The sequence below is a fragment of the Temnothorax americanus genome, unplaced genomic scaffold (assembly GCF_048541705.1).
Source record: "Temnothorax americanus isolate GAGA-0224 unplaced genomic scaffold, ASM4854170v1 Scaffold11, whole genome shotgun sequence".
In the NCBI taxonomy this organism is placed as follows: Eukaryota; Metazoa; Arthropoda; class Insecta; order Hymenoptera; family Formicidae; genus Temnothorax; species Temnothorax americanus.
Genome location: NW_027509242.1, coordinates 1,125,739 through 1,140,715, shown reverse-complemented (window position 1 = coordinate 1,140,715; position 14,977 = coordinate 1,125,739). Strand labels below are relative to the sequence as shown.

Genomic DNA, 14,977 nt, shown 5'->3' with positions numbered 1-14,977 from the left:
TTCGTATCTCACAGGTACATTTTGCATCACAAGCAGCTATTGTTGATCTCCTCGTATCTTGATCTCCTACATACCTACATATTTGTTCCCTCTTCCTGTGAATTCTCATTTCCTGTGGATTATGTCTCATTAGCTTTTAATCCTGCCACGTTCCTCCTTCACCCCGGCTTAGCATTACACGATCGCGGCATGATCTGCTCGATGTTCTGCTCGATGCGATTGTTGATCTCGATTAAAAACTCGTTCTTGGATCTCGAATAATCGTATCTCTCGCGCGCCGAGTAGCGTATGCGCATAGCATGTTTTGTAGACGATAAGTGGCGATCGAGAATCGTCGACATAACGAACGGCGACGGTAACAGCGTTTCTTTCTTTTTTTAGCCGTTCGATCAGCGTAGCAACGCACGTGCCGCGGCCAAGCCGTACATGACTCAGTAAGTACAATGTCAATCTCTGATCTCTTTAAATCTGCATAATGAATCGAGATATTTATCCCTCACCGGCGTTTCTCGTTCGCGAAGTGCTCTCAAAGAGTCAGGCTACGAGAGTGACTCGACGCTGGTGTTCCGCCGACGAGAAGACATCAGTCCGCTCAGCCTTCTGGAGCAGAGACTGGCATACAAAACGGTGCAGAGCGGTGGCGACGTACCCCTTCATGGGCTTCGCAAGCTAGCCCCGGAACGTCCGAAGGGTGAGTCGCCCCGATCCTCGTACTATTTTAATTTTTCTTTTGTTCCTTACTTTTTTCATACGTCTTGATATGCTACAAACCAGCACGCTGATCAACATCGGCCGCGTAACCCGAGTTTACTTTTCGCATGCGGGTATGTGTCTTAAGGTTGCTTGCAATGTATGCGTTTTTATTAATTATTATTGTGTTTTGTCAATTACGCATGCGTTTCGAAACTTCGAGTGATGGGAAAAAGATTAGTTAAAGGAGTTATACAATACATTACATTTTACATTATTATTATTGGAGAAATTGTTATGTTTGATTTCTAATTATTTCGGATTATTTATAATAACAGTTACAAAAAGTATCCTCGATGTTTCGCAAAATTGAACGTATCGACAAGAGTCGAAACAATTTTTCCTCTAAAAAAAAAAAATTTAACTCTCACAGCGCTGATCTGTGCTGAAAAGCGCCGCGGCATGACGTGTGAGTAGTGCTCTGTTTGAAGCACACTGCTTTGATACGTAATTTTCTTTGTATGTGTAATCTCCCGTGGGCGGTTGCATCAACGTCAGTTAGCGCTAATCGCGATTAATTAGGCTGGAGGAGAGGCTTTCCGTGGGACAACGGATCTGTCCGAGTTCATTCGACAGCGCATTGTGGTACTTCACCGATAAACTTACCGGGCGACTCGACTCGCCAATATCGATTAATTAATTAATCAACGACGCAACGGCCTCTCCGTCAGCCTAAAACTTTCCTTCCCCGATATCGCGTCGTGGCCAAGGCTGCGATTTAGACGGGGACAGGTAATCGATAATCGGAATTAGTCAACCGGGTAAAGTTGATGCAACCTGACCTCGGGCGTTCTCACCTAAGTTTAAATATGGCACAACTCTTCTCTCGATAGTCTGTCGATATTGGTGCGCGAGTCGGTCCTTCCGAAAAGCTCTTTTTTGCAATTCTTTTGCGTAAGCGCACCGCCAGCCGCAGTAACGACACAATGAGGAGCCGCAAACCCTCGCATCGGCACGCAGTCGCGCCGGCGAAGCACGGCGCGTCCACCAGCTTAGCCTTGAACGGGACAACCTTTAGACGACTGATCTTTGGGTGGCAGGGTGTAAAAGCGAAGGGCCTTCGACGGCCATACGAGAACCGGGAAAACCAAACCGGCGAAACTTTGTCCACAGACGACTCGGAGATCGAATATTTCCCGATCTCGCCGACTTTGACGAGGATCCGCGTGCATCGAAGAAGCGCCTCGTGCACGTCGACCATCACTTCATCCACGAAGACGACGGCATTCTCAAAGCGGCACGAGTGGTCGATACTGTCCTCGATCGACTCGAGATCGCCGCCGCCGGTCATGAGAGCTCCCCCTCACAGCCTCTCGTCATCCGGTAGAGTTCTTCCGCAAGCTATGTCGGCGCCAAGACCGCCCTCCCCGCCCCGAAGAAAATCCTCACGTCATAGCAGAACCTTGAAATTGTATTCGGAGAGTACGCGATTGATCGATAACTCGTACACCGCGTATTCGAAACCCAGGCACGAACAGTGCTTCGCGCATGCCGATAGCGGGTCGAGCATCAGATCGCTAAGAGAGAGATTCTGCAGCAACCTCGAGCGACATCGGCGAAGTCGCGAGCAGTTTCACAGCGCGATCGTGCGCACGTCCTCCAGCAGCCCGATTGCCTCGAAGACCGCCAAGGTATCTACTTTATTTTCCAATACTTTCGGCAAGAGAAGATCGGATCCCTGTTTGTCGCAGACCCAATTTGAAGCAAAAAAATTTAATCTACCGTCGAGCGGTGTGAGAAGTCACGTTTGTTCCTCGACATCGCCGCCATCCAGGAGTAGTCGCGAATCTTCAGTGAAGTTTGATAAACTCGCGGCGGTAAAGGCGCCATCGAGACACGTAACGTCCGTTGCCACCAAAGTGAGACAGAAATCTCCGGAAAGAACTACAACGAGACCGGAGTCTCTTTCAACTGCAAAGAGGGACAAGCTACGTCTTACGAAGAAAGAGCAAGAACAATCCTGCAGGAGGCTCAGCAGATCGCACGAACTCTCCTCACCGGTAGAGGTCAGAAAAGCTTTACAGAAGTATAAAGAGAGAGAAACGAGGGACGTGCAAAGCAGAGCACTTTCGTCAGGCACTGTAGTGAAAAGCTCGACGATTCCGTATAGTTTGTCGACGAATAAACAGAAACGTCCGATAGATAAGTCTTTCAAAGCCGTTGTCTCGCCCAAAGGACAGGAACCATTACGAAAGACACCTGAGCAGCCTACGGCGACGAGAAGGACGTCAAGCGCCCAGCTAAAATCTCCCGCGAAAAGCGCGTCACAAATCACTAAGCCAGAACCAAAGCGAACGAAAATCGCCGCAAAGCCATCAGAAAAACTAGTCGTCAGCAAAGAATCCTTACGTTCGGTGTCTTCGTCCTGTTCCGAAGTGGCTAGTGAAGCGAGCAAGAGGAAGCGACCTCGTGAGAAGCCGCAGACGATCGTCAAGACTCCGACGAAGAAGCCAGAGACGATACGCGTGAACGGCGACAGGAAGAAGATTGAAACGAAAAGAAAAGCGCGGAGAGATAAGAGCGTCGACGAAGCGGACGTCAGCAAGACCTTGAACGGGTGGAGGGAGATGGCCGAGAAGGACGAGATCAAGTTGCTGAGGCGAGTAGAGAAGATAGTGCCAAGCGTCGAGCAAGATTCCAGAACCTCTATCTTGACCGTGGAGGAGATCAGGAGGCACCAGGAGGCGACGCGCACAGATACTTTCTTCCAGAACCTCTTCCTGCGGAACCATATGTCGTTCGCACAACCTCACGAAGAGAAGAAGTCTCTCGTCGGTGAGCGTGCAAAAATGTTTCAAGACACGACGAGGGAGAGCTTCAGATCGGAGCCGTCCTTGAAGTCTCTGAGCGTGTACCTGGCGCACAAGCGACCGGTCTCGAACTCGAAGTTCAAGAATTGGGAACGTGACAGCGTCGTCTCGTCCAGAAGTTCGAGCCCGTACGGGGTCTGCTGGCCTGGTCGGTCGGTCCTTCAGAAAATCGGCAAGTTCGACAGCTTGCTGGACATCGACGAGTTCGGTTCGTCTACCACGTTGCGCGTTCGTAGCCCAGAATCTATGTCACGGGAACACGTGAAGGTACGAAGTCTAAGCGAGCCGCCATTGAAGACTCTGCCCGAGTCGAGAGAATCTTCGCCGAGGTCCTCTTCGCCGTCTCCGGCGAGATCGCAGACGCCTCGACGAACTCACGTTTCCAAGCAGGAAGACTCAAACGTCCCACTGACGATTACGAAAAAAGTGAGAGCCAAAAGCGCCGGTGAGGCAGAGGACGCCAAGAGGCTCGGTTCAAATCTGTCATTGACCAAGAGCACCGGTTCATTATCGTCCATGGATCGCGAGGATTATCAGCAATATATACTCGAATTGCTGCATCACAGACGCAAGTCGAAACGGTACAAGGATCTGCGCGACTTCTACGCGAACCTCAGCAGGATGGACCAGTTGGAGCGCACGTTCTCCTCCGGAGATCTACGGCCGCGGCTGAAGAACGAAGAGATCATCGATTACGATCGCTGGAAACAGATCAGATCGAAAGAGAAAGCGGAACAGGAGTTAAAGGCACTCTACGGGAAACTGAAGAGCGTCCAACGTGACAAGGATTTTCTTTTCAGCGCGAAAGACGTCGATAAATTCAAGTGGCACGGCGATTGTGGACTGCGCTGCAAGGAACGCTCCGTGGAGGATATCTTACAGTATTTTCGGAGACTCCAGTGCGAGGAAAGCGAGTTGGAATCCTTCAAGAAAAGAGCTATCTCACAGAAGGATACTTATAAACCTCTCTGGCGCGGCAGTTCGGTCGTCAACGTGGCGACCACGATGCAGAAGAAAGCTAACGCCACTTTTCGGGATGCTGGCAAATTCGCGGATTACCATCCATCTCTGCAGAGAAGTCTCGGTGGTAGCAAGAAGTTCTGGAGCAGTTTGTCCATCGAGCAGGTGACCAACCTGAAGAAGCAGCTAAACGAAATCTATGGTAGCGATAATACTCAAAGACGAAATGGCGACGTCGTTGATGCACCTCGCGAAATCGGCGAGTATCAGCAATCTGTTAAGGAAGATCGCGTGGTCAAAGACGAAACTTTAACGAGCTACGAAATCATCGTGCCGCCTGCGGGCGATTCCAAGGATCATCCCCAAGACGATTCGAAGAGTCTCCACGTACGATGCCATTCGATGATAGCGACAGAGTCGGCGATATTGAAGGAACAAGGCGATGCTGAGGGCATCTTGAAGAAAAGCGACTCCATTGGTCGTTTAAAGGGCCTCGAGAGGTCCGAATCGGAGAGATCGGTCTCTCCATCGATGTCGGAGCTGGAGAAGAAGAGGCTGTCATTGACTCTCGGCAAAGAAGTGCTGGACAGGATGACGCGAAGCAGACTGTCCGCGCCTCTAGCGCCTCGCGAAACTCGCGGGAGCATCGCCGCTGCCTTGGCGGCCACGAAGATACCGGGGAAACCATCCGCGAAAAGTATTGCGAGGCCGACTTGTGCGCCCGACACGCCCAGCGTGGCTAGCACTTCTCCCAGGACCTGTTATTCCCTCGAAGCGTCGTACAGTGAGGACACGACCAAACCTAAAGACAAAAGCGACTTTCTGCTGGTGTTGACGTCCAATAGCGAGAGCTCCAGCGACAAGCAACGCGTGGAGACTGTACTCGAAGAGTGGTCGAAGAAGCCGCCCTTGTTGGCCATGACGGTGCCGCCGGGCGAGAAAGCAAAATTGAGCAGCAAGTTTGCCTCGGGCAGCGATGGAGACAGCATGACGGAGAGCTCAGAGACCTCGATAAGAACGGTTATCCAGCGGGGCAACGGACCCGAGACGGAGGACGTGTCGCGGAAGATCGAGTTCTTCGAGAACGTGGAGAAGAGAGGGGAACAGCAGAAGGAGATCGCGCCGACGGCGACAGCGACGACGACGACGACGACGACGACTACGACGTGGACGTTTCGCGGCAGGAAGAAGCTGCCATCGTCGCAAAGCTTCGCTGATCTGAAGGAGCTCTTCGGCGAGACCGAGTCGGCCAAGTACGGTTCACTGGCCGGCGCCGCCGCCGCCGGCAGGCTTGATCGATCGCGATCAACGTCGCCGCGGGAGCGGAAGATCGACGGCAGCTCGCCGACGCAGCCGGAAGCGACGGGCATGCGACAGCAACGACGACCGTTCCGCTCCTGTTCACGGGAGCGTGAACACGACGCGAGGCCGCGCAGCGTTAGTCCGTGTCGCGCGACCACGCGATCGAACTCGTCCTGCAGTGTGGACAGCGGCGGCGGTGGCGGTTGGCCGCGCAGTTCGTCGCCGGATCCCGAGAAGTACTGGCGCGCCTACCTTAACTTGGTGCGAAACGGCACGGTACGGAGGTTGCGCGCGAGATTCGAGAGCGCCGAGGACCTGCCGCGGCGAGTCAGGATCGCGGCCACGCCGAAGCGCTTTCGCAGCGATCCGGAATTGGCGCGGAGCTTGCTGAAGAGGACGAGCGAGGGAGAAGACCGTGGCAGCGCCTTGAAGCCGCACGAACATGTCGACGTGGCGTGGCTGCGCAGGAGATTCGAGACGACGAAGAGAGGACGGCCGCGGATAGGACGAAGGGGCGACTCGCCGCCGATCCCGCGGGTGCCGCTGCGCCGGGAAAACCTCTCGATGCCGCACATCGACGTCATCAGCAAGACGGTCGGACTGAAGGAGCCCCAAGCCACCGGTACCGTCACCAACCACGTGACCAGGCAAGCGGAGACCAAGGAGCTCGAGGCGAAGAGGCCGGTCTGCCGGATGCGGAAGAGATTCGAATCCCCGGACACCGCTGGTGGCCGAACTTCCATAATGGGTGAGATGTTCACGTCGGCGCCGGACGTGCGCGAGCTTCGCGACATCGTGCCCTACCTGGCCGGAAAGTGGGTGGCGCACCGGTACCCCAATCGTCGCGACAACATGCGCTCGCTGTCGTCGCCGGCAGACCTTCGGAGCCACCGGGGCACCTCGAAGACTCGTTCCTCCTCGTCGGCCGACAAGAGGAAACCGGAACGACCGCGCGCCACCTCCTCGTCTCCGACGCGTCCGCGCACGACCCCCGCGTCGATCCTCAAACCGTCGCAGCAGACCGTCTTCGCCGGGCAGCCCTTCGACCCTGACAAACACAGACCGAGGTTCAGGTACCAACCGCCGCCTCCGCCGCCTTCGCCCACCGCCGCGCGAAGGCACAGAACCTGGTGGCCGACCCTGCCTGTCTACATGGCGCGACCTACCGTCACCTTCGAAGGTCTGAAATCTCATCAAGCCGTTTGGAGCACCTAGGCTGGATTGAGTCTTCCTAGATACCAGAAGCGGGAAGGAGAACCTGAGAAAATTTCTCTGTCTTTAGAAATAAATTCAAGTTTTTTTTCTGTTGATTAAGAAAGTAGAGTTTAAGTTCGTTAAATTCGCGCAGTCGGATTGAAGAGTCATTATCGCTTTTCGTGGCACCAATATCGTTAGATGTTAGAGAAGAACGTGCGTCAAGTTGATCGACAGGTTCGCTCGGCAACGTGTGTGCGATCCCTCGTTGAATCGCGCGAATTGATTTTTGTTATAGCTGTGTAGAACGGCTAATTATTATTTTAATTTTTTTCCGCTCGTCCATAGAATACTCGAATGCACCCCCGCCGCCGCCAAAATCCCAGCACTACAGGGACGATCGCCAAGGTAATGCCGATTACTAAGCTCATCATTATTATGTATATTATTTTTTCTCGTGTGTTAACGTGTGCGTCTGTTCATGTGTGCGTTCACGCGCGTGTCACGGTTCGCCCTGCCGGGTGTCTCGTAACATCTGGCACTCTGGTTTCCATGAAAACTAAACGTATTATTAACCAAACGGACGGTTTTTTATCTGGAGATAATTTTGTTTGAAAGTCATGCTGCTAACAATACAGATAATTATAACGAATCGCTTCTATGTTCCTCTTAGATTCAACTCTCACACTTCTAATCCTAAACTTAGCGAAGGCGGAAGATAAAAGAGGAAATACCTAAATCTCCTCGAAATGCATATATCTCGTGATTTAAGGCTCTCCAGGATCGATCTAGTGCCATTAAAGTTCGCGCACGTAGCCGATGCGGGCACTTGCTAAACGCGCGGTCGTGATGATGATGCATCGTGGTGCATGTGACTCGGGATGCATGAGCGACGCGTGCTTGGGAAAGAGAGAGATCGTGCAACGAACGTTTTGCACGGGCGATCGAGCATAAGCGCAATAACCGCGCGGTCGGTCGGGAAGCACGCCGGTGCTCATCCGGCTGGTACCATTACGCGGCTTCGTTGTATCCGCATGCTCGCATAATGCTGGGGGGGTCCAGTTCGAGCAAACGAGCGCAAACGGCATGGCATCACGCTCGTTAAAGCAAGCTGTTCATTCACGTTCGTTCGCGCTCGTTCGCTCGGTCTGGAGTCACGGTCCGGCTCGAGTCACAAGTCACCGACGCGAGACGCGCCGAAAATAATATACACATTCGCATATGGAGAAATCACCGCGGCGAGTCGCTCGCCGTGCAGTCCCGATTAGAAATTTGATATTAACTCGCATCGTGCTCGCTTGTGCTTTCCTGTGGATGCGCGAGATCGAAAAGCAGCACGTGAAACGTCAATGTTGAATGCGTCACTGCATGACATTAGAGATATATGTATATTTTATCATTTTTCCGAAAGATTGAACGTAAAATTAAACCGCTTACTTAATTAAAATATTTTCGCAGTTTTTTTTATGTGTAAAATATCCAGAATGTTTTTAATCACGATAGCCGTTATGATGGCTGGAAAGTGAAACGACGAATTAATTAATTGCGTGTGTCATATAGATAAGAAGATAACAGTCTGACGGAGGTACATATTTAAAAATATATTTGCGTTCTATATTGCGTAAAAGGGGGGAAACGGGTAATCGGGAAATACGACGGATCCAGGATAAAAGTGACGGCAATGTTCGACGTGGACAAAAGAGACACCTGCGTTTGTGGTCCATTACGTGATCGACCGATTATATGTTCGGCCTGCCGATCAATTCGTGTAATCGACGTGTTATCGCCAGCCCGGAAAATCCAGCCCGGAAATCACTCTCGACGGTATAATTGCGCGAGATATCGGAGAGACAGATCCTAAATCATTTCATCAGTTTTACGATGTCAAGGGCACATTCGCGGCTCCGCTAAACAGTGGTCGCGCATACTAATTGTCTAACGGAAAGATAACAGTGAACTGACTGACGCGTTCAATTTACACGCGAATGCCACGAAGCACAACGCATGTGCGACGCGCAAAGATACGCAATCCATTTAAATGTGTTATTTCGAGTAAAAGTTGAATTTTTTTAAATAATAAACGGCTTAATTTTCTCATTTCTGATATTACATCGATCAGAAAAATTATCTAGAAGTCGTTCGTTTTTGACCGTTACGAGACAAGAAGAGCGCAAAGTCTCGGCAAATTTAATATTAATGACTTTGATCGTATCGCCTAACGTTAGATCATGCCGCGCATACGCGCTGTTACGTGCCGCTAAAATTGGCACAATTTTACAAGTGGCGGTCACGATTATTTTCGACGATGATCACAGCGGCGATCCCGAAGCAGTCGCGATGTCCACATACTTTGTTTAATGTCGCGCCATAAATTCGGACCGCCGCGCATAATTGTCATTGTCGTTACGTAACGCAATTAGCATACTTAATGGCAAGTTCGCGTCTTCGGCATTGCGACGAATCCTCCGGTAGATCGTCGAGTCGTTGTTATTCCAAATATTTGCTGCAGACGTGGACGCTCGTGTCGATCGTCCCCCTCTTATCTAATCTCTCCAATGATTAATGTACGTGTGCGTTCCCCTGCTCTTCGGCAGTTTCATCGGCGACGATACCAGGTGATGGAGTCCGTAGTAACGCCGTTCTCCGAACCCACGGAGAAGTGATACGAGCGTGAAGATAATACCATCGGCGTCGTGAATAATTGCCGCGCGCTCTGGAAAGTGATTAGCGCGCAAAACAACACTGTTATTACAGTCCGCGATGCGCTCATATCGCACGCGAGGAACGTCGTACAACAACGCCGCTTTTGTCAGCGGCCTTGAACCTTTTAGTGCGACGACTCGTATTTATTTTTGCGGATAACGACTCGAAGAAATGACGTTTACTTATCGAGTTTCCCTACAAACACAAACGTTACGCGACTGCGTTTGGCAGGAATAATTCAAGATTTTATTTCCGCACGGAGAAACGTATACGTCGTCTCTGCGTGAGAATTAATCGTTGGGCTCTGGCGTCCAAAAATATTTCGAGGAGCCTTGGTTTCGGTCCGAATCGTTGGAAACTTAACGCGAGCGCACTCCGCTCGAAGACGTTCCCCGCGGTTCCTGCTTGGTGAACCGTTTTTCAAGGAGTAGGGAGCCGCGATAACCGGTGTGCCAACGTCGCGGCGCCTTCCTCAGACGCGTTTCGCGTGCGTCGCGCGACGCAGGTATACCGATAACAGGTGTCGACGAGGCACGCCGTTACGCGAGTGCAAGACGATTCGACCGATCTTAACGAGAGTTCCTTCCTCAAGGCACATTGTGCTCGATAAGTCAATCTCGCGGAGTTATCGGTGCGCGATTGATCATCGACAGTTTAATCGGCAGTTCGTGCGGGCCCGTTTAACGGAAGTTTTCGCGCCGAGGTGAATTCCGTGTGAATTGATTAAGTACGTATTATGTGTACTTCGTGCAAGGTCATTTAATATTACCGGGTTTCGTTCGTTTTATCACGGCGAAAACAAGAGCGAACTTTGAACGACACGTTTATCAGGCCTGTTGGAAACTCGAAATTCGCACGCGGCCGCGAGTTTCGGTGACCGGATGAAATGCGAGAATACTCGGTTCAAAATTAAAGTCGTATTTAATTACCCGCAGAGAGTCGAGCGCCGATAAGAGCGATCTCGAAACTTTTTAAAGGATAGTTAAGCAAAACGGCCGCGGCGAGGTAGAAATAAGTCGCGACACTTTGTCAGTGAAATCGTTCTCATTGAAAGAAAGGACCGACACGGCACCTTCTTCCTCGTGAATGCGTTGATCCACATTGCGCCGGAGACTCATTTGAATAGAATAGCCATGAGAGTGCAAGTAGCACCTTTCTCAGGGAAAGATTTTACTCCCGCTCGTCGGTACAACAAACAGATGCGCTTCATTAAGACACTTAAGACTTTACGAGGGGGGGGCAGGAGGGGTCGATTTTAATAAGGAGACGCTTCTCCCCTTAGCCTGTATGAACGTTCTCGCTCTTCTATAACACGGTTTTTCTTAAACGGGCGTATTCTTCGGGCCATTTTTTCGTGTAACGCCACGACAGAGCGCGCGAAAATTTCGTAGAAACCCACGTTCATTCTCGTTAATTACACATTACGAGGTCTGTGGTTTAATGAGTCAACGTCATTACGTCGCTCGGAATAACGCCACGTTTCACGGAACATGATGAGTAACATTAGACTTTCATTGAAAGTTTGTTCTTGCTTATCTTGAATGGGAGAGAAACGATAGCGACGGTTATATCAAAATTATCGCAATCGAAATTACGTATGTATCGACGTGATTGCAACGTCGATATCTAAATTACACATATTAGATATAATATTAGAATACTTCCGTTACAGATCGTATAGAGCTAGACTCTCTTTCATAAAATTTTTTCTCACCAATAATGTAACTTCTCTTTAGGTTTTGTGCTTTTTGAAGATCAATGACTTATATAATATATCTAGTATAATAAGACAACATTTTGATATAAACTTATACAGTCAATTTTGTACGAAATGTATATAAAAATGTATATAAAAATTAAATTTAAATTAAAATAGTAAAATTTTCATATAATTCATACAATCACAGGATAAGGGAAACATTAATCGTACTTTCATTCTATTGTACGATATTGAAAATATCTCGTATACGAAGACGAGCATTGGCACACCGGGGAAACGTGACGCGATCGTTTCAACCTTGATAGGTAGCCGACGTTGCAGCTCGCGTTGCACATCCGTTCGCGGACGAGTCACCGTTACGACGACGCGGCTCTTAATGCCGAAACTGACGTAGAAGCGCGGTCGGACGTGACATCGGCCGCACGTTGAATAGAGGATCGCGAGTCGCGAGTCATCGCCCCGGTGACAACAACAAATCGAGTTTCTTCACTCGCGGTTGCGCGTCGCCAAGAGCCGGTTGCCCAACGCGGGGGAGTCGCACTTTCCATTCCCGTTAGTAACTGCGCGATTAATTTCACGAGGATCGCGATCGTCGATCAGAGATTTTGAGCAATATCCGACGCGGCGAGGGATCGTCCTCGATCTTTATCTGACGGGGATTAATACATGCAGCTCGATCTGACCACGATTTCCGCTCGGTATCGAGGCGTAAAGTTGATTTGAGGAAAACAACGGGATCGGGGGATGAGATACAGAGTCTGATGAACGTGTCGCGCGGATACCGTTAATTATCTCCTGAGAATACCCGCGACGAATCGGACTTGACATTCGCGCGTCGTCATCGTTCTCACGATGAGGAACACGGTGAACGAAGCGGGAACTCGGACGATCCTGCCGCGCGTCGCGGACTTGGAGCGCAGTGTAGAATGGACCAGCCTGGCGAACGACATCGACGATCTGGTGAAACTCCGTCATCCGGACAGGCTGCAGGTGGTCCGACGCGACAAACGAGACGCGCGGATCGTGAGGCACGCCTGTCAGCGGGTATCCATGCCGGAAATGCAACGGGCGTGCACGGTGCATTTTAAGGATGATCGCGAAACGCCCTCGCGAAGGGATTATCCCGAACCGGTCAACTCCCGGTGGAGCTGGAAGCCGCGAACGGATTTCGAGAGGGAGTACTTTTACAAAGATTACAAGGACTATTACTGCGGTGATCCGGGAAAATGTCTCGAGCCCGTCTCGCATGAGTCAGCCCCGAGGGATCGGGGTTGCCTGCAGGAGACGCGACGTTCCACCGAAAGTCCCGCCGCGCGATATCCCGAGGGACTCGAGAAGGAGCGCTTCAGCGACAGCAGGGAACGACTGCACGAAATCTTCGAGCACAACCGGTATCTCCGGCGACAGTTCTTCGCCGATATGCCGGGGAACGCGCGGCGGAATTGCGACGGAGGTCTCGCCGGCGGGAACGTCGGGAGAAACAGCCAAGAGGCGCCGAAGCGCTGCACCGGGTTCGGCAGCACCGAGACGCTCACCAGTCAGAGCAATCAATCATCCGTGAGCAGTATAAACGAGCGGAAGTCGCGGGCACAAACGACACGCACTCCGGAGGAGGAGGAGGAAGAGATGGACACGTTAACCGAGTTTGCCAGGAGGAACTTGTCTCGAGTCATCAATCGCAGGAACGGCGGTCGCGCTCGAAGAGACGGCAGGGTGCTCGTCAACATCTTACCCGGAAGCGAGATAAGACGAGCCGACGTGAGGAACGTACCGGCCGTTAAGCTCGACGAGACGAGTAATGAACGGAGCGAGGGTTCGTCGATCGTCGAGGAAGCTGAATTTCGGGATGCGACGAGCGAGAGAGGGATGCGCGACAAATCGCGTCAATGCCGCGTCGGGGAGAACGCGATTAGTCCCGATGCGTGGCGCCGAGAGAGGAATCTTCCGGAGTACATCTTCGGCGGCGCCTCGAAGATCGATTTTGAGACCCGAAAAAAAGGCTGGGATTCGCCGGACGGAAGCGGACACCGCGACAACACGGACGACGCGAAAAATCGACCGGCGCGGAAGGATAAGTTCGAAGGTGACCAATTTTCTCAAAACAAAGCCGGTTCTCAGATGATTCGTAGTTATCACGGACGATCAGACTCTATTTCGGCGAACATTGGCGAGACGAGCGTGTCGAGGAGCAACGACGGGACTTGCTGGGACCTTTGCAGGTCTTTGCCGAACCTGACGGTCCTGAAGCGGAACCTCGACGCTCCGCTTTACGTTGCCCGAGCGGTCAATGTTCCCGAGGGACTCGAATCGCTCGGATCGTCGGATCGTCACGAGCTCGAGCCTCATCGTGTCGTAATAAGATCGAGTCGCGTCGAGCAACGCCGGGAACAACAATCGGGACGGTGCGAGGAGATTGTAGATCGGACACGCTCGATCAACCGCGGACAATCGACGTCCAAATCGACGACGGACGTGCCGGTCTCGCCCAATCGTTTGAACTCACGGCGAGAGGTCAAGGCGGCGCGGATTCCTCCTCCCCTGGACCTGAGCATGGTAAACGAGCGATGCGAATGCATGGAGGCGAACGAGAGGAAGTATCTGAACGATTATAGCGTCGACGTGGCGATTTTGCACAGTCACGAGGATCATCACGTGAAAGATCTGCTGACCGTCGCCGAGAACGGACGAGCCGTTAACGTCGTCCGAGATAATACGTGTAGGATCGCGGATGAAAATCCGGGAAACGACGAGCCGCGCGGAAAAGACCCCGGCAGAAGACGACGGAAATCGTCCGGACTTCAGTACAAAGTCTGCGGCGGTCTCTCGTTGTCCGACGAGCTGCTGTCGCCCCAGCTTGTCAACAATTGCGAGAGCTCCACTGGCGATCTACGGGGAGCAGATCCTGCTTCGATCGGGACGCTTCCGATTGACCCTGATGCCCGCCGCCGTGACCGAGCCACCAGCAGCCCTTTGTTCGATCAAATGAATCCGATTGGCGGTCTTCACACCGGCGGAAGCGCGCTTCCGTCTACGGTCTACGGACCGATTCCGTACAGTCAGTAAACATGCGCATAATTTTCCTGAAATAATGCTCTTCCTGCTGCGCGTAAATAGCCGCGCGCTCCGTTAGGATCGCCACGTCATATCCAGCTGGCGCTGGCTGGTGTCGCTGGCGCGATGATTGAGGAGAAGAAAAATAGAAATAGGTAGAATCAAGGTACCAATTAGGTGGAGTAGCGGGACCCTTTCGATATGTTGTTTTAAGTCAGAAAACTTTTAATATGATTAAATTACAGCAGAATCGACTCGATGTTAAATCAATTCGTGCTATATGAAAAAAAGTGTTAACGTTTGCATTTTATCTTAAAAATAATTAACTTTGACACAAATAACAAATTGTCATAATGGCGAAGAGCTCCCTATAATCCGCGAAAGACTTTAAAAATGCGTCGAGAGTTGAACGGTAAAATAGAATTAAATTACACGGAGGAGAGAATCAGATAAAGAATAATAAGGTACCGTAAAAAAAAAAATAATA

The 14,977-nt window shown here is 51.3% G+C and overlaps 1 protein-coding gene across 1 annotated transcript in view; it reads left to right on the top strand.

Annotated features, from left to right (window-relative positions):
- Positions 1–14,977, top strand: part of Cap (Cbl-associated protein) — a 75,785-nt gene that overhangs the window by 52,995 nt on the left and 7,813 nt on the right. Inside the window, exons 20-23 of the mRNA XM_077423219.1 lie at positions 382–434; positions 522–691; positions 1,864–7,002; positions 7,365–7,424. Coding sequence (XP_077279345.1) covers positions 382–434; positions 522–691; positions 1,864–7,002; positions 7,365–7,424 — 5,422 coding nt within the window. The remainder of the gene's footprint in view (positions 1–381; positions 435–521; positions 692–1,863; positions 7,003–7,364; positions 7,425–14,977) is intronic.